This window comes from Typopeltis vanoorti, chromosome 21 (genome assembly GCF_054136105.1).
Source record: "Typopeltis vanoorti isolate ZY-2024b chromosome 21, IOZ_Tvanoo_1.0, whole genome shotgun sequence".
Lineage (NCBI taxonomy): Eukaryota > Metazoa > Arthropoda > Arachnida > Uropygi > Thelyphonidae > Typopeltis > Typopeltis vanoorti.
The window spans coordinates 20,902,436-20,926,133 of record NC_143569.1 but is presented as its reverse complement, the minus strand read 5'-3'; the positions used below and the strand labels follow the sequence as shown (position 1 = coordinate 20,926,133).

The 23,698-nt window shown below is 37.9% G+C and overlaps 1 protein-coding gene across 5 annotated transcripts in view; it reads right to left on the bottom strand.

Moving 5' to 3' along the window:
• LOC150094665 (NPC intracellular cholesterol transporter 1-like) overlaps nucleotides 1-23,698 on the bottom strand; it is a 537,686-nt gene that overhangs the window by 397,099 nt on the left and 116,889 nt on the right. For all 5 annotated transcript variants that reach the window (XM_090411500.1, XM_090411501.1, XM_090411502.1 and 2 more), the window contains exons 4-5: nucleotides 22,406-22,643; nucleotides 12,071-12,310 (exon numbers count right to left, since the gene is read on the bottom strand). In XM_090411500.1, the coding sequence (XP_090267626.1) occupies nucleotides 12,071-12,310; nucleotides 22,406-22,643 (478 nt within the window). The remainder of the gene's footprint in view (nucleotides 1-12,070; nucleotides 12,311-22,405; nucleotides 22,644-23,698) is intronic.

Below are 23,698 nucleotides of genomic sequence, written 5' to 3'. Positions count from 1 at the left end.
GAAGCTTGGAAGGATTATTAGTAATAGTGCAGATGTGGTAGCCCTGCAAGAGGATTTAAATAAGCTAGATAGACGGGTAAATGAATGGGGGTGTCAGTTTAATGCAGCAAAATGTAAGGTTTTGAGGTTTGGGAAACATCAATGGGATGCTGCATACTCTATGGGAGGAGTTATACTAGAGGAAGTAGGGGAGACAAGAGATCTGGGGTTGATGATTGATAGAAACCTGAAGTTTAGGGGACATATTGCAAAGGTGGTGAAGGTAACACAGAGGATTGCTGCTATTATGAGAAGGACACTGACCTGCAGAGATAAGAGGGTTATCATTCCGTTGTATAAGTCTCTGATCAGACCACACTTGGACTATTGTTCTCAGATTTGGTCCCCAGGATTTGAAGGGGATAAATTAACTGTGGAAAGGATACAAAGACGGATGACCAAGATGGTTTCAGCACTGTACAAGGATAGTTATGAGGATCGGCTGAGAGAATGTGGACTGCAGAGTTTGGTGGATAGAAGAAGGAGAGGTGATATGATTGAGACTTTTAAACTGTTGAGAGGTGGTTACAGGGTTGACACTGGGGAGTTCTTTCGCTTGGTTGATCAGCGGGAAGGAGTGATGACAAGAGGCCATCCCTGGAAGTTACGAAAGGAAACTGTGAGCAAGAGGGTAAGGAGTGGTTTCTTTGTGTGGAGGGTGGTTGAGCCGTGGAATGCATTGCCTGATAGAGTGGTGGGAGCGAGAACGGTCAGTGGGTTTAAGGAGTGGTATGATAAACTTTGTGTTTCTCAGGGGGGGACCTCCCCTCGATGAGTCTTGACAGACTTTATGTCTTAGAAAGGACCTCCCTCGATGAGTCTTTTGACTCCTTGGAGGCCTGAATAATAATAATAATAATAATAATTCTGCTAGCAAGGTAGTATCATCTGCATACCTCAAATTATTAATATTTTTTCCACCAATTTTAATTCCAACTGAAGACTCCTCCACCCCTGCCATTCTTAAAATGCATCCGCTGTACAAGTTAAACAGGTATGGAGATAAAATACATCCTTGTTGCACCCCTTTACCTATTGTGAAATACTCAGTTTCTCCAAGATCTGTTCAGACAGTAGCTTTTTGTTCGTAATAAAGATTCCTCAGAAGGATAATGAAATGCTCTGGGACTCCCATTGTTCTTAACACATTCCACAGTTTCACATGATCTACAGAGTCAAAAGCCTTGCCAGACTTCAAAAGCTTTGAAGTCTGGCCAATATAATTCTCAAGATATTCTCAAGAAGCCTTGAGATTAGACAAAGGGAACACATCGGAGACGTCAACAATAACATAGAAGAAAATTCGGGTCTATCGTTTCATTTCTCAAGAACTAACCATATCACAGAATGGGAAAAAAGCTCCATTCCTTACATGGAGGAGGATTTCTGCTCCCAAATTATTAAAGAAGCCACAACAGTTGCCCGTTCTGTACAAAACTTAAACAGGAACCATTAATCTTGCCAGAGATCTGGAAGACCCGTATGAGATCTATAAACATAAAAGAACTAAATTATAGTGCCAATTATAGAACGTTCCTAAATAACAACAATTGAGATCATGCACACGCTCTGCATGTATTGTAAGTGTTCTGTTTTGTCAAATATAATTGGAATTGGTTGATTTATAGTTTGTAACAATTTTTAGCTTTAAGTGCCTTATATCAGTTATGTACCCTGAAGATGCCAACAGCCTCAGTTGGTGAAACTAGTTGGTATAACATATTTGTTTCCAAAATATACTTGATCAATAAATCCCAATAGAAGTCATTTCCATAGTTTTTGTGGTCAAGAAAATACATTTTAACATGAAAGGTAGACATTCTTTTGATATTCCTGTGCTCTTTCTATTATTCATCTCACATTGGTGATTTGATCTCTTGTTCCTCTGCCTTTTCGAAATCCTGCCTGTTCATCTGGCATTTCTCTCTTCATGAATGATTCTAGTCTTTTCTGAATGATCTTAAGTAAGACTTTACTTGCATGAGAAATCAGTGCTATAATTCTGTAAATTTTGCACTCTCTTGCATTGCCTTTCTTCAATAAAGGTATATAAACTAATTTTTTTTTCATTCCCTAAACACGTAGTTGTGATCCATATTCGCAGACATACAGCTGTTAAAATTTTAACTGCCTCTTCTCCCAGGGCTTTGAGCAGCTCAATAGGTATTCCATCTCCTCCTGGTGCCTTCTTACTGGATAGCTATTGCAGTGCCCACCTCACTTCACTCTCCAGTGGTACTGTCTCCTGTGTATAATCCTGCTCTTCAAATTTCTCAGTAATTTTGGAGTCCTTTTTGTAAAGGGCTTCTGTATACTCTTTCCATCTTTCTTTGATGTCTTTTGTAAGATATTCTTTGTGTTTACTTTTCAGTATTGTTACCTTGTTGGTTCTCTGATCTTTTTGAAAAGATCTTTTGTTTTGGTTTTCTATTTGTTGGCATTCCTGGTTAAAGTATTTTTCTTGGTCTCTTCTCGCTTGTCGTTGAAGCTCTGCATTCAAATGCCATACTTCTTGCAAATTTCCTGTGGCCTTCATTTTCCTCCTTCCCTGGTCAGTTTTGATGGCATCTTCTGACAGCCATTTAAACTTCTTCCCATAGTTCATCTGGTTCTCTTTCACACAAATTGAGTGTGTTGAATCAGTTCTGTATATTAATATTGTATTCAGTCGCTATATTTCCAAGATCATATCTGATCAACATTTGTGTTGTTCTCAGTTTCTGTAATTTTACATGTATCGTAGCCACTAATAACTCATGGTCTGTTCCACAGTCTGAACTTGGAAAAGTCTTGACAGACTGAATTGCACTTCTCCATCTTCTTTGTAAAAGTATATAGTCAATTTGATTTCTGTATTGTCCATCAGGTGACATCCATGTGTACAATCTTCTTTTGTGCTATTTAAAGCAGGTGTTAGCAACAAACAAAGAATTCTCTGCACAAAATTCAACTAGTCTCTTCCCTGAAGTGTTATGAATACCTAAACCAAAATGACCAGTTATTCCTTGTTCCTCAGTCTCTCCCACCTTTGTATTCCAATCTCTGATAAGTAGCCATAAATCTCGCTTTGGTGTTGCATCTATCACTTCTTGTAACTTGCCATAAAATTCTTCAATGTCTTCTTCTGGTGCCTCTGTAGTAGGTGCATAAACCTGAATGATGGTCATATTCATTGAAATGTCCACTCACTCTGAGAGAAATGATTCTGTCACTCACTGGATTATAACCTAATACATACCTAGCCTTCTTTTTTCCTGAGTAAGAAAGATACTCCATTTTTACTACTTGTCTCATGTCTTGAGCATCGCATCAGACTGAAAATGGCCCATTCCTGTCCATCTAAATTCACTTATTCTCAATATATCCAGCTTCTTGCACTCCATTTCCATCTTTATTATTTCCAGCTTACCTTGGTTCATACCTCTAACATTGCACGTTCCAATCGTGTGGTTTCTTGTGAAACAGGGAGCCTCCCTTTTCCAACCAGCAACAACTGTGACCAAGTTTCCTTCTGGGTTTGACCTGGACACATCATAAAAACTAGTTCTACTTGTGGAAGCCCTCTGTTCTTCCCCAGTTAGTTGCATGTTGGATGCCTTCAGGCCTGGGGGGGGGGGGTCTTACCATCCAGCACCATATCGTACTTTCTCATTTTTGGCATGTTCATAGAATATTCCTGACAAGGTACAGAGGTGGTTTGCCATTGCCTTCCTCTGGAATAATTTTCGACTTTCCAGTCTAGATCCACAATGTTCTCTGAAAATAGGGGCACCTCTGAAAGGATGAGGCGCTTCGCCACGCAGTGCAGTCTTGGTAATGAAGAGGCTAAGTCTCTGTATTAGAAATGTATTGCACATATCTTTACCCTGGAATAATTCCTTGTAAAGAAAATTATCCCTTACCCTTACCAGCCATGATACTAATGTCCTATAGGTAAGCGACCTTTAGTGGATGAGAATATTTAAAAAAAAATTTATATTAGCCACCCACAGTGAAGGGTAGCAAACCTATAGTATGTTGATACTGAGTGAGTTCAGAGTTAAGTAATCCTGAATTACTGCACTAGAGATTAAGCACTGAACTTTTTTTAAAGCCATTTCAGGCCTCTAAGAATTAGTATGTTTTTTTAGCCATCTTGGGCCTCCAGTCAGCTTTTCAGAAAAAAGCGTAAGACCATGGGGTCTCACATTTGGCCATTATATGTGAGATCTCACACATGGCCTTTCTATGTGAGAGTTGAAACTTCCGGCACCTTCATACAATATTTTGATACCTGTGGCACCTAATTTTAATTATGGCTGAGTGGCTAACATATCCACTCTCCACCAGTAAGCTATGGGTCTGAATTATGATGGAGGAATTGGATGTTTGTGATTGTCTTTATCCAGGAGATGAATTTCATCATTTGAGTAAAAGTTCCATATCTGATTGCTATATCAGGGATTACAGATTACTGATGTGCCATTAAATTAGGGATAGCTACCTAGTAACATATTGGACCCTCCCTCCTCTGGCCCTGATAATGGCCGACACATTGAAGCAAGGACTCCAAAAGCTTGCGAAAATGTTTCTCAGGTATGGTGATCCCATGCATCCTCTATGGGACATGGGCCCAAACAGAGATTAAACACTGAAAAAAACCAAAGATTTTCGATGGTATTTAAATCCGTGCTTCTTAGTGGCCACTTCATTATTTCAAAGTCAACAGAATGCTCCTAGAACCAAGCAGTAGCCTGCCTGGACCTGTGAGATGAACAGCTGTCTTGTTGATAGACTGCATCTCCATTGGGATCACATGATAGACATAAATGGGTTGTAAATGGTTGGCTATGAGTTCCACGTACCAGGATGTATTGAGAGTCATTGATACACATACCAAAGGTCCCAAGGGTGTCTTCTGTTGGACACCTTTTGAACACTGCCTTATTTAATTTTCTCTGGACCTTCTCTATAGAAGGTCCAGAGAAAATTAAATTAGGCAGTGTTTAATCTCTGAGAAATAAAGACAGACCCAGGGAATGCCATTTGCAGAGCTTGCAAAGCAGAAGAGAAAGGAGGGGTATGATTGAGGCATGTGAGTTGTTTAGAGGTTGTTACCAGATTAATATCGATGAAAATTTTTGCAGAGTGGAGGAAAGAGTAGTAAAACAAAAGGCCACGAAAGCTGTCTAAGGAGGATGTAGGAAGGGAGTGAGCAGCAAGTTCATTACATGTAGAGTAATTAGTGAATGGAATGCACTACATGAAAGTATGCCAACTGAAGAAACAGTGAATAAGTTTTAAGGCACTCAGTTATTTTGAGAGTATGGTGAGTGAAGAAATGGTGAATGAGTTTAATAGTTAGATTATTATTATTATTATTATTATCCCAAGACCTCATGGAGTCAAAGATTCATCCAGTAGGTCCTTTTGTCATACACACAAACAATTCATCATACCGCACCATAAACACACTCAAATTCTCTGCAGACCTCCCACTCCAATCATTCACAACTCTGCATGAAAAAAAAAACCTGCCTTTCACTCTCCTGCTTACACCCTCCTTATACAGCTTCCAGAAATGACCACTGGTTCTCTCCTGATCTCCCACTGTTTTCTGTAAAACCTTTCTAACATTGATCCTATAATAATCCCTTACTAACTTGTAGGTCTCTATCATATCACCCCTCTTCATGCAATTTACAGAGTCTACCAGATTCTGTAAATAATTCGTCCCAACTTTGCATCATCTGCAAACAACTGAATATCCCCATCCAAATCTTGGCCAATATCATTAACATACAGGTTAAATAGCAATGCCCTAAAACAGATGCCTGAGGCACACCACTAGTGACTTTCCTCTTCCAGGATATTGTTCCCCCATACACAACTTGCTGATACCTATCAGATAGTGAATCTCCAATCCAATGAACTAGTCTAATATCCAACTCCATCCACTCTAGTTTGAGAGGATCCTAGTTCTCACCAGCTTCTTCAACAACTTAACCACAACACCTGAACACCACAACACCACAGAAAGACCTATAATTTGATGCTTGAGTTCTATCACCTCCCTTATGAAGCAACACAATCTTGCCCTCCTTCCACTCCTTTGGAACTCGACCCAGTACAAGACTCATATTAAAAAAATGTGTCTATAAAAAATAGGCAAATGTAAACTCACTGGCACATTCCTTCAGAATACATGGTGATATATTATCAAGTCCCACAGCCTTATTAACATCAAGTTTGCTCAATTCTCCATACACATCTTGGTTACTTATAGTTAGTTTCTCCTCTCCATCATCAACTCCTCTCAATCTCTCCATGATGTCACATTCACAAGTATGAAATAATACCTTTATGAACTGCTCATTAAGTATTATTATTATTATTATTATTCGTGACACCTCCAAGGAGTCCGAAGACTCAATCGAAGTATCTTCATTATATCTTCTGCAGCAGTTTTCCTTATGCCATTTTCACCAATCAATGTCATCTTTCCATAATCATTCTTTTTTATGCTGGCTACATATCAAAAGAACTCCATTTATATGAAAATTTATCTGGAATAAGAGAGAAATTAGTCAAATTACTAAATTAGCTGTATGCAACACAGCGTTCAAACGAATTTTAACTTATGGATCTGAGAGCTGGGTTAGAAATAAGACAATTAAACAAAGACTAGAGACCACAGATATGAGAGTCGTAAGAAAGATTAGAAGCATGAACAGATTGCATCAGTGGCAATATCATATTAAAAACAGTGATATTAGGAAAGAACTTGATATTGTTAGCAACCAGGAATGTGAGAGCAGAGCTAATGTCAGGTGATATGGTCACTTAAACAGAATTGGGGAGGAAAGATTAGCAAAACAAGTGTTCTCCGTGAGGTTGGCAGAAAAATGACCCAGAGGAAAACCAAGATATAGGTGGATTGATACAGTGAAAACTTCCTTAGAAGACAGAAATATAAGATCTATAAAATATATGACTGATAACAGATTGATTTGGAGGAAGATTGTAATGATAGGAAGTTAGCAATGATTTAAGTTCTTATCTAGTACTGTCATAATATCAATATCCTGTACATCCCTTGAGGGTACATATCAGGAATTTGATGGATATGATGATGAGTCTACATCCTTGGTTTGGCTACTTAAAATAATCTAGTTAGACTATGCTTCCAAGTAATAACATAGTCAAATCTATATTTACCCAAAAGAATCAACTACAGACATGATATAGCTCTTTCAGCATAGATCACAGGAACTACAATATAGTTTTATTTTATAGCCAGGTACGAAACTCGGATCAAAATCCATCGAATTCACTGCACTTCTTACAGTATAGTTTGTTTATAGTGGAGAACTCACTTTGGTGAATTTCTTTAGAATACTATTATGTATATAGGGAATTATTGTGCAAAAAATACCATTCATTACATGAAGTATCTGATCTTATGGAACAACATGTGACAACCTTCCACAACCCTGCACAGTCCTGACATGAACTTCCAGACTTCAATCTGTTCCCTAGAGCTGGAGGTGGAGAGATATCTTGATAAATGGGAAGGTTGATGTTATTTCTGATTTTATTTATTTCTTTGACAGTAGCCTGTGGGAAAGAACAGGAAACCATGGAAGAGGAGTGAACCTTAAAGTATTAGGGATGTTTCTAATTGTTATGTCAAACTGTGTCCAGTTCAACAAGCTGTGAACTATGTGATGACTTCAGATGACTTCTTTTACAAACTGGAAAGCAATACTCTGCCAATGGACATCCCAAAATCTGCAGTCCTGTCAGTTACTCCAAGCATAATTCCACCAATATAATAAGCAGTTGGACATCTCATCATTCCAATTTTAATATTAGATAAAGTTTTGTAGCCTGCAGAAAGAAGCAATATCACTCTAATTTTTGCATTCGTTTTTATTTCCCTTTTTATATTATTATTAACACCTCCAAGGAGTACAAAGATTCATCGAGGGAGGGCATCTACTCTACAACTCCTGTCTCCGCCACTCAATCCACCAACTGACCCCAACTACACCAATGCCATCTACTGCCGACCACCACCATTAGTATTTCCAAAGACAATCGCAAACATTCATGCCCACAGCAGGATTCAAACCAGCAGCCATTTGGCTGGAGAGCAGATACACTAATCACTCAGCCAGCCAGGCTGGCTAATATATTGGAATAATTAGTGAACTCTTTCCATTCTTAGGGTATCTCTACTTTTTCTCATATCAAATTTACCAGTTTATGTATTATCATCATCATCATCATCAGTTGTCGATCCACTGCTAGATGAAAGCCTTTTCAAGATGATTCAAACACAATCTGTCTATCCTTCCTCAAATCACTCACTCCTGCAAATCTGATGATATTAACACTCCAATCGTGATTTTGGTTGGTGTCGTGATAATTTTGCCTCTCATGAAATCCAATCCAATCCAATACTTCTTTTGTCCATATCATTGATCATGCAAGAGGCATACTATCTCCATCATCCCCTGGTCTAGCAGCATCCAACTGTATATTTTGTTCTGCTTGCCTCAATCTCATACACCAGATAGCCTCAAGTGTGCTATTTTCACTGTCCTACAGTCGAACTTCTATTCTCTTTGGCTGTAGTTCATCGACTATCATCAGTAACACTCCTCCCCCATTCTTTTCTCTCTATCCTTCCTGAACACACTATACCCTTCACATTCTACCCACTAATTATATCATCTTCTGTTAGCCATGTCTCACAATGCCAATAACCTTTGGCCAGGATGAGCCAACCAAGGCCAAAAATTCCTCCTACTTGTTCCTAATACATAAAGAGCAAAAGCCCCCTAGTTCCACCCCTATCTTGATGCCTTATACTAACTATCCCATTCAGGTTTGTTACCGTCAGTACTTATTCAGGCATATTATACAAATTCTTACACCCAACTGCCTCATTGATGTCTGCACAACAGCTTACAACAGCTTACCCCCCCCCAAAAAAAAAGTTTCAGTTTCCCTGATTCTGCACATCTACTTTTCACTTCATTCAACAAGTTTTCCAGTCTCTGAACACTAAATCCATTCAAGATGCAAACCATCCTTCTTGTATAAGTCCTTTTGCATATCAAACTCACTCCAGACATACACAAACTCCACAGAACTCCTACCACATGGTCATTCGCTATTATGGCCCTCCTCCTCAACTCTACTGTCATAATGTGGCAACAAACTTGCTATCTTAACTCTCACTCTTTTCGTTTGCTACTTCCAGTAATTCTTTAAAGTCCTCTCTCATATCATACTTTTCTCCATTTAAATCATTCATTCCCAGCCAGTAACAATCATTTCTTTCACCTTACACTTTTGTATTCTAATAGCCTCATTTTCATCATTAATTTTTGCACCAGGAAAGTGCGTCAACGTCTCATTGATCACATCTTTTACGATTGAATTGCTGCATAACACTCGCTCCTTAATTTTTCTTTCTCTCCCTATCATTGTCTCATTTTTCTTATCTTGAACTTGCTTCTTTTTGTTATTAGCTGATCCACTCAGTAGACATTTTTGCAATTGCTTCGTGCAACTGAGCTATCTCCCTCATTGCAGCTTACTCTTCATTTTTTATATTAGTCAAACTATTCTCTCTTTCTTCACTTTTACCCTCACTTTCAACTGTCACATTTAATCTTACTCTCAATGCTATCTGGCATTACATCACAATTTTCAATCATATTCTTTCATCCACTACATCAATCTCGCGACCTGAGACACACTTTTGATCCTCGCTTTCATGACATTTTCGACACACTTTCCCACCATCATCTCTCTCAAATCAAACTCCAGCCGCTCTCAGCAAAGCAAATATTCCACAGACAATGCACTGGACGAACTCCCTTTGATCAAATTCTTTAAACAATGACAACTTTGAGGTGATTCTTTTCTGCAATCAGCTGCACAATCTTAAATTTCTATCAAAATTATTGTTCTTGCTTTGTGTGTGTGCACGCACACACATCTGCTTCACTCAGGAATACAAATTCAAGCTTCAACTATCCTTGGATTTTGTGTGTGACTGTTTAAGCAGACTACATTTATTACAGCTAGCAGCTCATTGGATGCCCTTGAAACCAATGAACAGTTCTCCAAGTGCTCAGCTTGTGTAGTGACAAATTATGAACATTTTCACAGCTCTATTGCTCTCACCAGGGTTAGGGAACTTACTTTGCACAGATTTTCGTTTACTGAGTGTGAACAATTGAGTTATTATTACTTCTTAAGTATTTATAAATGACTAAAATAAGTTACTTTTTGAGTATTTATGAGTACTGTTTGGACAATCTACATGGAACTATTATGCACAGATCTTGAGTTCCTGAGATAATGAAATTGCAGAGAGGATTCAGGAGCAAAGTGACCAAGATAATGACAGGCTGGTGGAATGTTCACTATGTTCTGTTTTACACTTTAGCATAGACCTGCACTGTACCATGTAAGCTTTCAAAACCAGATCCAATGGAATGGGGTGGTTATCCTTATTCTAGTAGTCTCCTATGTGTTTATATTGCATATGTTAGCCAGTGAACCAGTTTTGCAGGATGAAAAATATGCGTTTCTAGGAGAAAAAACACTTCCATGTCCATATGAGACTATCTAACTCACCTTCAGATGAGTTAGATGTCTAACTCATCTGAAGCCAACAAGACATCTAACCGAAAGCCAACATCTAAATCAACTAGGCTATGGAGACTTCCAATTTCCATGAGGATAGGTTAAAGGTTTTGTGGACAAGAAAGGCTAGTTAATAGGTAGGAAAGAGGGGCTATGATAGAAACATAAAAATATAACAAGAAGGGAGAAAACAAGGGATTACTCTTAGAAACAGTATAAGAGGATGAAGAAGGGTGTCAATCAGGACTATATCTAAGTGGTAAATGGGTGAGATGGGTTGCAAGAGTCAGTCATAAGTGTTTAATCAGTAAAGGAATTCATGGAGAATTATGATGAGTATTGTGTGAATAATGGTTGGTGTAGGCCTCCATATCTATGATATATCTTTGACTCCATGAAAATACCAAAGGAGGAAAAAAAAAACGGACAACTTGACATGTGTCAGGGTTGACTGAAAGTACTAATTTCAGAATCAGATTTATATCTGATAATGATGTTAGTAGCCCTGAACTCTTTAAAAAAGTCAAATGCAGTACTCTGCTTTTATTTCCTGCATTCTATCCATATGCTCTGCACATGTTTCATACTGCCTCAACTGCAGTATGTCTTAATTCAAACCTTTAAAATTCATCAACAGACAAACTTTGGGTTTGCTTTATTTTGAATTACAGCCAAAGCAACTAAGGTTATATAAGGCCAGTGTGCATTATGTCTGTTAACTGCATGTGTTCATCTGGTGAGTTTGTGTTCTGCAAGATGAAACCCAAGTTTCTGGGAGGAAAAACCTTGCCTCATCTACATGAGACTGCTTAACTCAGTCAGAATTGAAAAGCATTTATGAAGCTTCTTCACATCCTAGACAGGATTTGAACCCAGCTCTTTCCAGTCAATGGGCAGTCAAAGGTATTGGTAAGTGATGTAAATACATCAGTTGCCAATACCAACTGATGAATTTAGTATTTCGGTCTTCCCAAAAAATTTACCTCGAAATCACATAAATAAGCTATATATTTTTTACTTGCAAAAACAAGCTCTTTAATTTGGTGTACAGACTGCACACGACAAAACATGGAAGATACTTCAAATTTGTTGCAAATGGTATTAACCATCATTTTTTTGGAGTATGTTAGATAGTATTATGTGATACCTCCAGAGTCCAAGTACTCATCACAAGAAAACCCTCTACTTAATCCACCATCTCCACATTATTACATGATCCACCATCTACATACTGGTCCCATTCTATAAAAATTTTCTTCCACATTTCTTTCAGTTCAATTTAACATCAATTCAATTTATTCAATTCTTTTTATCACTCTTTACAATGCACAGTAAAGTATGTTTAACCACAAAAATAAATAAATAAAAAAAAATCAGCATTTACCTGGTAAAGTTATTTTTAAATGGATAGAAATTATGACCATTAACATTCACTGTCTCATATGGTGACAACCTGAAATTGATTCTAAGAAATGTGTAGCCATTACTCGTAGATCCCATATAGTCTAGCCACCTCTCATGTGAGCAATCTTTTCCCCATTCACCACAAATAAGTTCAAGTACAGTTGTACCAGGCTGAAGTCCCTGTACATCCTTACAAGACTGATAATAAATATACGCTTCTCTGCAAAAAAATAAAAATAAAAGAATATTTTTTAAAAATTCTGAACTCAACATTAAACAAAAGCAAATTACCTATATGTCACTAATTAAAATTAAACTAATTTAAAATTATCATCAACAATCTTCCTTGACTGGGAAAACAAGGATGAGAAAAAATGTCTAGGATTTGATCATTTCAAATGAGGTTAAACAAACTAGTCTCACATAAAATCAAGAAAGTATTTTTTTTTTTTTTTTTTTTTTTTTTACTTTTTGTTTTGCCTTGAAATAGAAATGCTATTGTTTCCTTCCAAAATATATCCTAAACTTAGAACAATTTATGAACATGATACAACCATCAGTCTATCTGATCAGTGGGCTACATGAACAGTGACAGTGTATATTGCTATGTACTTGCATCTTTTGTGAGCTGATGACTGCTGCATCAGGGTAGAAATCTTCAGATAGCATGGCAAAAAAAAATAAAATAAAAATAAAAATAAATAAAAATGACATAAAATAAATAATCAACACATAACCATAATTTTATGGAATATAAGATAACAATTAAAAAAGTAGTTAAAATTATTTTCATTTAGCTGATTTCTAAAATGATATATCATCTTCAGAACAAGAAAGAATACTTGTGATAAAGTAGGAACGAAAGAGCAATATATCATTTGATTAATTGCTGAATTACCTAGTACCATGAGCAAAACTACTGAAGTACATGCTGTATTTCTGATTAGGAGGACATGAACTAATTATTATAAACACTTTGTTCCAACACAAAGATGTTCACAAGAAACCAGAAATTATTATTATTATCATCAACCGACCTCCATGGAGTCAAGAAACTCATCGTAAGAAGTCCCACTCTCACATTCACAGCTCATCATACCTCGACTTAAATGCATTCACTGTTCCTGCACTCATCACATCCTCAGGCAATGCATTCCAAACACTCACCACACTCTCAGGCAATGCATTCCAATCACCCACCACTATCCATGCAAAAAATCTAATCCTTACCCTCTCGCTCACACCCACCTTATACAGTTTCCAGGGATGGCCTCTCCTTTTCCTCATCTCCAGATATGCTATGGAAAATCTCATCCATGTTAATCTGATAATTACTCCTTACCAACTTATGTTTTAATCATGTCTTCACTCTTCCTTCTATCCTCTAGGCTCTGTAATTTGCATTCTCTCAAACTTGTCCTCATATTCCGCATTCCAGAGACCAGAAACCAATTTAATCAATTGTCTCTTTACCCTCTCCAACATGTCATCATCCTTTTAAAAACCTGGCAAACAAATCTGTGCACAATAATCCATATGTGGGCCGATCAAAAGCTTGTACAATGGAATCAAAAGATCCTTACTTTTACACGTGAGTGTTCTCCACATCATTCCATAAACTGTGGTATGGTCCTCACAATTTTAGCTAAATGTCCATGAAATTTCAAGTCCCTATCCACATAACCCATAAGTTCTTCATCTATACCACCTCCTTATCCCCCCATCAATACTATACTCTGCATCCCATCTTTGCTTCCCAAAATTTATAAACCTTACACTTTTCAACATTAAACTGACAACCCTACACTTATCTATTCAGACAGTCTATTTAGGTCCTCTTGCAAAACTACAACTGCTCTACTACTCACAACAACTTTGTATCACCATTTAAGCCCTTTGCAATGTCAACAGCCTACTAAACATTTCATCCTGTCCACCTCCACTTCACACCATACTGCTTCAAAACCAATGTTAGTATTTGCTTCTTGCATCTCCACCCTAGATGGACATAACTCCTCTGCCATCATCAATAACTTTTTGCTTTGTCTGTCTTTGCAAAAGACTACATTCTTCCATCTCTATTCCTGTCAGAATGTCATCCTTGTTTAAAAATGCCTTACTCATACTAACAATTTTTGCGTGAATGAATTCTGTCAATGCTACAATTTCATTCCCCTTGTTTTGAATAATTCTAGCATTTGTAAATATATACAATACCTCATTTCTGTTTGTATAACAAGTCCCACAAACCCCACTAACATTATAAAAAGATAAGGTGATTTACTGTGGTTTCTGATTAGGGGCATGATCAATATCCCATAATACAAAGCACACATTCTTTTGGCTATGTATAATGCTATGCATTATGGGAGGGACTGGTTTTTGCCTTTATTGAGGTCTCATCAGTGTAAACCAAAAGAGATACCAAGGTTTCGTAATGCAGAAGTCACATATATCCCATATAAAAGTAGTGAAAGGGGTCATACCTTATTATTAAAATGTTATTGTTAAAATACTCAGGATTAGAGATAGATGTGCAATTAATTTTCTACATCTCTAATTCAGAGTATTTTAATAATAAGGTGTAACACCTTTTTTTGCTACTTGTATGTCCAGCTAAATCTGGATACGATTCAGTAACACCTATTGAATAACATGGATAAGAATTGCAATTTGTTCCCACTATTTCATCCACTTCAGCCAGTAGGGAGGTTAATTAATGTAAAGGCTGGAAGAAGAGCAATATAATTCCATTACATAAGGATAGAGCTAGGACTGATGCAAAGAATTATAGACCAATCAGTATCTTTGGAGTATTATTATTATTCAGGCCTCGATGGAGTCAAGAGACTCATTGCGGGAGATCCTTCTTAGGAAACCAAGTCTGTCATACCAATCCTTGAACTCATTGACAGTTCTTGTTCTCACCACTCTCTCAGGCAATGCATTCCATGGTTCAACCACCCTCCATGCAAAGAAACCACTCCTCACCCTCTTTCACACAGCTTTCTTTCATAACTTCCAGGGATGGCTTCTTGTCATCGCTCCTTCCCGCTGTTCTACCAAGTGCAAGAACTCCCTAATGTCCACCCTGTAACTGCTTTTCAATGGTTTAAAAGTCTCGATCATATCACCTCTCCTCCTTCTATCCACCAAACTCTACAGTCCACATTCCCTCAGCCGATCCTCATAACTGATATTGTACAGTCCTGAAACCATCTTGTTATCTGCCTCTGTACAATTTCCACAGTTAATTTATCCCCTTCAAATTCTGAGGACCAAATTTGAGAACAGTAGTCCAATTGTGGTCTGATCAGAGTCTTATACAATGGAATGATAACTCTTATCTCTACAGGTCAGCATCCTTCTCAGTATTGCAACAATCCTCTGGGTTACCTTCACCACCTTTGTATGCTCCCTGAATTTCAGTTTTCTATCAATCATTACCCCCAGATCTCTTGTCTCCCATACTTACTCCAGTACAGCTCCTCAAATCGAATACACAGCCTCCCATCAATGGATATCAAACTTCAAGACTACATTTTGCTGCATTAAACCAATACTCCCATTCATTTCCCCATCTGTCTAGTTTATTCAAATCCTCCTGCAGGGCTGCCACATCTGCACTATTACTGATAATTCTTCCAAGCTGCACATCATCTGCAAACAACTGAATATCCCCTTGCAATCCATTGACAATGCCATTAATATAAAGGTTGAATGATACAGGTCCTAGTGCTGAGCCCTGTGGAATCCCATTTGTAACCTTCTGCTTCCTTGATATTGCCCCACCATACACAATTCTCTGAAAACTATAACAGTCAATCCTGAATCCAGTTGACTAACCCAACATATAAACCCATGTACTGCAACTTAAATATCAGCTTATAACGTGGCATCTATTAAATGCTTTTGCAAAATCCAAAATAATAGCAGTATATGGCTTTCCCTCATCAACTGCTCTTGTCACTTTATTATAAAAAATGATCATATTACTAAAGCAAGAGCACCAATTAACAAATCCATGTTGATTCTCAGATAACATAACCCTCATCTGCCCAACACTGTATATAGTCCCTCGCTAATTTCTCCAAGACCATAACAACTACTGATGACACAGAAACTGGCCTATAATTAGACACTTCCAGTCTTCTACCGCCCTTATACAATGGCACTACCTTTCCCGCAGCCAGACCTTTATCGAAGAGCCAGCTCAACGGAGCTGTCAGTTCTTTAGCACATTCTCTCAAAACCCATGGTGAAATACCATCCAGTCACACAGCTTTACTGACATCCAGAGTACTCAGTATTTGGAACACTATCTCCTCTTGCACCTCTAAACCTCCTCTATCCCTCTAGTATTAAAACCTTCTTCACCAGGATGAAATACTCCAAAAAAGTGCTCATTGAACAACTCCACTATGTCCTCTGCATCAGTCACACTTAATTCCCATTTTTATCATTTTTTCATATCTATGATGGGCTGGTTCTGTGGGGCCAGCCACAGCTGAGCAGTTGTAACTAGAGTAGTTAAAAGGGATACGGCCATTCTTATTGGTAGATTTACTACTCCAGGTGGGATGTTTTTCATTCAAGTCTCCAGCGATAATGACTGGCTCTTCAACTCCAAGGAGCATCCAGGTCTGAAGTCAGCAATGTTTTTAATGATGGGTTGTAGGTTGCATAAATTTTTAGGTTTCCAGCTGTGTTTGTGATGACTTCAATACCTGTGATTTCAAGGTTAGTGGTTGAAGGGTTGGTTACTGAATGGTGGTTAATGTAGTTTTTGATGAAGATGTCAGTACCTCCACCTCTGTAATCGAATCAATCATTTCTGTAGAGCTGGTATCCTTTGATTTTTGGGATTGTCAGAAGGTCTCAAAGTGCATTTCATTAATTAATAAAATATCTGGGTTATATCTATCAGTGAATTCTTGGATTTCTAGTACTTTGTTTCTAAGACAATTTGCATTTCACTCAATAATATTTAGAGAATCTAGGGAGAGTTTTTTCCTATACATCCAGGAGTACAGATAAAATGGACTGGGTTTGCTGTAAAAATCTTCTCATAGTATTTAATGAAGGACTTGAATTCCTGAAGTCCTGCAGAATATTTGCAAAAAGAAGAAGTGATGACAGCTGTTAGATTTAAATGTGGTTTAGGCAGATTCTGATCCTGGACTGTCTTTTTGGGCAGGCCACGTCTGCATATTGTTATGCAGACGTGGTTGTTGAGAGTTTATTTTCTTGGGAAATTCACAGTTAGTGGAGGGTGGTCACCTGTCACCCTTTTTGTACTGGTGGGGGAATGAGGAGCTTGAGTTTCTGGAGCTCTTGTCATGGATAATGAAGTGGATCATCTGTTTAGTTCAGTCCGCCTGTTTTTGGGATGATGAATACAGGGTGAGGACCGCTGCAATTAGCACACTTAGCTGGGGTGGCTTTCACCTTGGTGCAAGTGTTTGTGGGGTGGGTCTCGCCACATTTTAAGATCTGCACGAAGCTTTGCACAACTTCAGGGCATGGCCAAACTTTTGGCACCTGTGGCATTGCCCTGAAGATGCTCTTTTCCTCAGTGCTTCAGAGCCCACAGATTGATTTTAAATTGTAGATATTTTTATAAATATTGTGGATCTCCACAAGAACTAAAGGCATAGGGGTCTTATCTGACCTTTATAGGAGGTAGATCTTGTAAGTTAAGATCTGTCTTCAGAGACACCTCGGAGCACCACTTTCAAATTTTTTTCCAAGGGAAGTTAAAAAAGTATGGTATTGAATACCTCTGCCATCCATTTCCTTTGTTAATTGTCTGTAGGCTATCACCATGGCAGGCTGCATTTTGATGCCCTCATCTACATTTTTGGCCATAGAGTAGTTTATCTGTAGATTAGCCATGGTGGATCTTAAAGCTGTCCATCTCTGTTTTTCCCTTAGGATAATCAGGGGCACCCTCTTGTTGGGGGAGGCAGAGGAATCTGAAGGGAGCGTCTTCATCCATTCCATCATCATTGGAAGGTTCCAAGGTATGTGTTTTGCACAAGTGGATCTCTCCTTGATCAGAGGGAGCAGGAGTGGATACCACTAAATTTAATATTTCCTCTGTTTGAGGAGTGTCTTCATTCTCATCATCATCACTGGATAACAAATTAAGGAAGCCGGGCCACTCAAGCTCAAACTTTTTTAGAAGCTTTTTTAAATAGCAGCATGCTAGTACTTTATTGAGCAAGTCTATGAAAGCTTCTGGATCGATATCACTCATGGAGTTAAATGTACGATCAATCGCAAGTAAAATCCAGCAGGTCTAGGGACCTGCCAGCAAAAATCCTGTAGACTGGGGTGGTCCACTAGCAGCATTTGTGAGATAAAAATCAATAAGTGTTGTAGTGTTGTGGGATGAAACTGTCAACTTACTTGGCTCGGCATGAATTACCTACCTCCATAAAAACCACACATCCATTACTGGTCCTCATTACGGTGGGGGCCTACACAGCCATTGACCTAGTACACATTTCGTGTAGAGGGAGAGATAATAGGAATTCGGGCAGGGTTAGAGCCAGTGCAATGCAAGATTCACGGAATACCTCTGTAAGTACAGTAATACAGCCTAAAAGAGCGCAGATTTTTAGCAGATGGAAGTAAGCACGTCTGTCTTCGTCAAACTCTCTGACTTGTAACTCTAATTAATCCACTAAATACTAAGGAACTTGAAACATCGGAGAGGTGTATTTTCCATAAGCGAACTCTCGGCCGGTGTATCAAAATGTGTTTACTAAAATAAAGAGCCAAAAAGCTTCAGTTCAGCGATGCAAAATTTATAAAAATTAAGTGGATATTAAATCCAGCATTATTTCAAAGCCGAATACAGAAACCAATAGGAGGCGAATATACAGACGCTTGATAGTAGTCATCGTCACCTATTAAGTCCGGCTAGGGCAACTTGTAAACATTGGTGAATGTATTCCCGTAATCTCTCTGGTCAAATTTCATACGAAATGATCAGAGAGATTATGGGAATACATTAGCCGGCATTTATAAGTTGCCCTAGCCGGCGAATAGGTGATGATGACTGCTATCAAGCATCCGTATATTTGCCTCCTATTGGTCCATTTTGATAAGGTTTCACTGGACTGAGATATGTTTCGAACTTATTGGTTCATCCTCAGAGACCAGGCAGAAATCTTAAAGAGAGTAGTAGTGTCATAGTTGGAGAATTAAATAGCAGTGGAGAGGATGAGATGTATTTAGTGAAGTAGAGTACCTCCTGTGATGAGTTCTTGGACTCCCTAGAGGTGTTGCGTAATAATAATAATAATAATAATAATAATAATAATAATATCTTGGCCCATTGCACAGTATTAATTATCCTCTAAGCTTGAAACCTTTCTTTAGCAGGAGTAACATAAAAATGTCTAAAAGCTTAATCTAAATATGACATTTTAGAATGTAAATACCCCCCCCCCCACATCAAATATTCATGAACTGAAAGCTTAAATACATACATACGCACATGCACACATATACAGCTAATAAAACTCATAGTCAACACCAAAAACACAGAATAATACACAATGCATATTCACCATTCTGCGGTTAATATCCAAAGTCAGTTTGTATCAGTTATTACAAGTGTGGGCCAATTAGTGTAAGCACAGAAACTTTTGGGTATCACGATGATGGAAGTTTTTTCACTTGGATCCCACTGATGAGACCTCAGTAAAGGTCGAAACCGGTCTGGGTAGTGACCCTTCCCTTAACCCTTTAACTGCTATGGTCGAGTTAACTCAAGTGCGGAAAAAATGGCAACCTTGCTACGATCGAGTTAACTTGATTTGAACTTTCAATGTGTAATACTCATTTAATTTAGTTTGTGAAAGCATTCAAATTGAGCGGGCTTATAGTGCCATCTCTTAGGATTAGAAGGAACTAATTTTCAAGCTTCTGTCTGCTTTGGGGCACTATCTTCGTAAAAAATTGTGAGACCATGCACAATGTTATCAGAGCCGTCCTTGACAATAGGAGCTATTCAATAGGTCATTGACAATAGGCGATCACGTGATGCGGTGATTCCAGGGTTAGTAAAAATGGCTTCGACAAGCAGACGGCAGTGTTCTCTTACTGAGGCGAAATTAGTAGAAGTATTAGAAACTTTATCTTCCGATTTATCAGATTTGAGTGACAGTGACAATGATGATATTTATTTTTTAGAAAATTGTGAAAATAGTGATAGTGAGATAACGAACCACCAGCACCAGTGCATCTGCAAAAAAGAAATCATACTGACGCTTCATTGTTTCAATTGCACGATACAAATTTTCGCCCAAGAGTTCACCAATTTAATAATGATAATTCAGGTATTTCAGCAATTATAGATGATGGTTCAGCTGTTTTTGATTTTTTCAAACTATTTATCCCCTTCATATAATGCATCATATTGCTGACAAAACTAATAAATATTATGTATTTTTGACTCAGAAACTACTACCAACACCTCAATCTCGTTTGAAAAATGGAAAAATACTACCCTAGAGGAATTATATATACTTTTTGGAATCATAATGCTTATGGCTAGGATAAAAAAACTAACAATAGCAGAATATTGGTCCAAGGATCCCCTCATGGTGAACTACTCCCCACTGTGAACTGTGGAGTAGTTCACAGACTACATGTCCAGGGACAGATTCCTTTTACTTTTACGTATTTTACATTTCAATGACAATGAAACTCTGGTTCCGGGACAAAGACTACACAAACTACAACCAATTATCGATCATCTGAGAAAAACCTACAATGAAGTATTTACCCCTTTTCAAAATATATGTATTGACGAGAGCTTAGTACTGTCCAAGGGCCACCTCTAGTTCAAACAGTACATTCCTTCGAAAAGGCATAGATTCTGGATCAAAGTTTTTGTGTTGTGCGACTGTGAGACTGGATATGTGTTAGATTTCGTAGTGTACACAGGGGCAACTACAGACATTATTCCAGAACGTGAATTTGGGATTTCTGGGGCCGTGGTGCAAACCCTAGTGGCAAAGTATTTGCAGAAAGGACACACATTATGGTTAGACAATTGGTATTCTGGCCCTCTTCTGTACGACTGGCCTACATAAAAATGGTACCAATGCATGTGGGACTGTTAGGAAAAACAGGAAAGGGTTGACAAAACTGAACAAAAAATTAGACAAAGGACAGGTAGAATCCAGACACAGAGATAATATGATGGTGGTAAAATGGATTGATAAACGAGAAGTTTGTATGTTGACCATACTCCACACAGACTATGAAACAATCAGGGAAAGTTGACAGGACAACAAACACACCAATAATGAAAGCTGAGTGTCATGGATATAATAGGAATATGGGGGCTGTTGGACAGGACATACATGGTGGGTGGTTTTCTTGAATGTATGCGAAAGGCCTTCAAATGGTATAGAAAATTCTTTTTCCATCTCTTGGATCTCACTGTTCTCAATTCACATATTTTGTATAATGTACATACTGGTGAAAATATCACACATGCTAATTTTCAATTGACTCTCATCAGAGAAATTTTTCAAAAGTTCCACATGCCAAGACTGACCACTACATCTGGACAACCATCACAGGGTGACGAACCCATCAGACCGAGAGAAAGACATTTCCTAATACCTGTGCCATCCACATCCAAGAAAGCAAATCCCACTAGGCATTGTCATGTGTGTTCGAATACCACATTGGTGCAAAGAAAAAGAAAAGAGAACTGGTATGTGTATGCCAAATGTGGCATAGCCTTATGTGTACGCCCCCTGCTTTCAAAATTACCACACACTACTACAATACTGAAGTATTTTGGGGGAGATGTTTCTCACTTGAAGTTGTGTGTGACATTATTTGACATGGAATAAACAAATAAATTTCAAGATAAATTTTCGACACCCCTAACTTGAAAATAAAATTCCTATATAACAGTTTTGTTCAGTGACTTCAATTTACACAAGAAAACAGTGCAAAAATGTGCAATACATTATAATAACTATTCATATTTTATAATTGTGAAAATAACTCAGCAAGCAGGGTCATACTGGTCATTTAGTATCTCAGCAGTTAAAGGATTAATGAATAGCATTATGGGATACTAAGGCAAGTGATGAGAAGTTATACCACCTTTGCCACAAGTTGCCCCAGTCCTGAAAATACTTCAGGCACAAACTTTGTTTGCTTACACTTGGATAATGGATTAAACCAAATATTTTTTTTTTTTGGTGGGGATATCATTTTTGATCAATTATAAGTTAAAAGTAATAATAATAATAATATCATTATAAATAAAACTTACTGTCCAGAGAAATAGAAATCTATTTCTTTAAGTTTCTGTCTTCCATCTTTCATATTTTCCATTTTTGTCACATTCATGAACAGGCTCTGTTGTGGAGAACAACTCATTTCACAAAACAATTTCTTGATATTCCTTATACAAGATGGACATCTCTTCAGACCTAAACCACCAACTAATCTCATCTGAAATGCCAAGCCACTGAGTTGCTCATAATCACAGCAAACATTTAATTCTGTATCTAAAAAATTAAAACATACTTTAAATTCAACAAAGAAAAACAGGCTTTAAAATAAATATAAAGCTAAGAAAATTTAAAATAACAAAATAAATCTTTTAGTTTGTTTAAAAAGTCAAGAAATAATCAAAGATGATCAAGCTAATGGGTTTTATAGCCAGATTATTATGCAGTGACATTCATTATTCATTCTGCAGCCAAGGAGAATTGAAGTAGTATTGCAGGGTAATGGAAAGAGCTCATTTGAGGCTATTTGGTGTGAGATTGAAACTGGCAGAACAAAATATACAGTTGGGGGTTGCTATAGACCAGATGATGGAATAGATGGTGGGGATAGCATGCATAAACAAATTGATGAAATGAGTGGAAGGAGGGTAATTATTATGGGAGATTTCAACTATGGTCGCACTGATTGGAGTGAGGAGAGGACACACAGGAGGAAGGAAATGGATTTTATGCAGTTATTAAGGGATAACTATCTGCGACAGCATGTAATGGAAAATACTAGGGGTCAGAGAGTGCTTGACCTAGTAATTACATCTGAGGATTTGACTGTAATGAATATGATCACATTGCCACCAATCGGTGAGAGTGATCATAGGATCTTGACCTGAGAGGTGGCTAAATGTGTAGAATTTTCAATTAAGACAGGGTACATGTGGAATTACCAGGCTGGTAAATATGTCAATCTTAGGAGATTGCTTGGTTCAGTGCCATGGCATGTAAAACTGCAAGTGCTGGATGCTCATAGTGAATGGGAGGTAGTTAAGGAGCGTTTGCAGGAGGCAATGGCTGACTGTATACCTAGAGTCCGAATAGTAAATCAAGTGGGGGTTAAATGGATGAATATCACCCTTAAGCTTGAGCTGCAAAAAAAGAAACAACCGTGGAGGGAATTTAAGGAGAAAGGTGACCTGCAGGCACGAACAGTATAAAGTGCAGGACAGAAGGGTAACGAATGTGGAAAGAAAAGCAAAAGTGAATTATGAAAGTTAATTAGCCATGCAAGCTAAAGAGAATCCCAAACAGTTTTTTCGATATGTTGCAAGTAAAAGAAA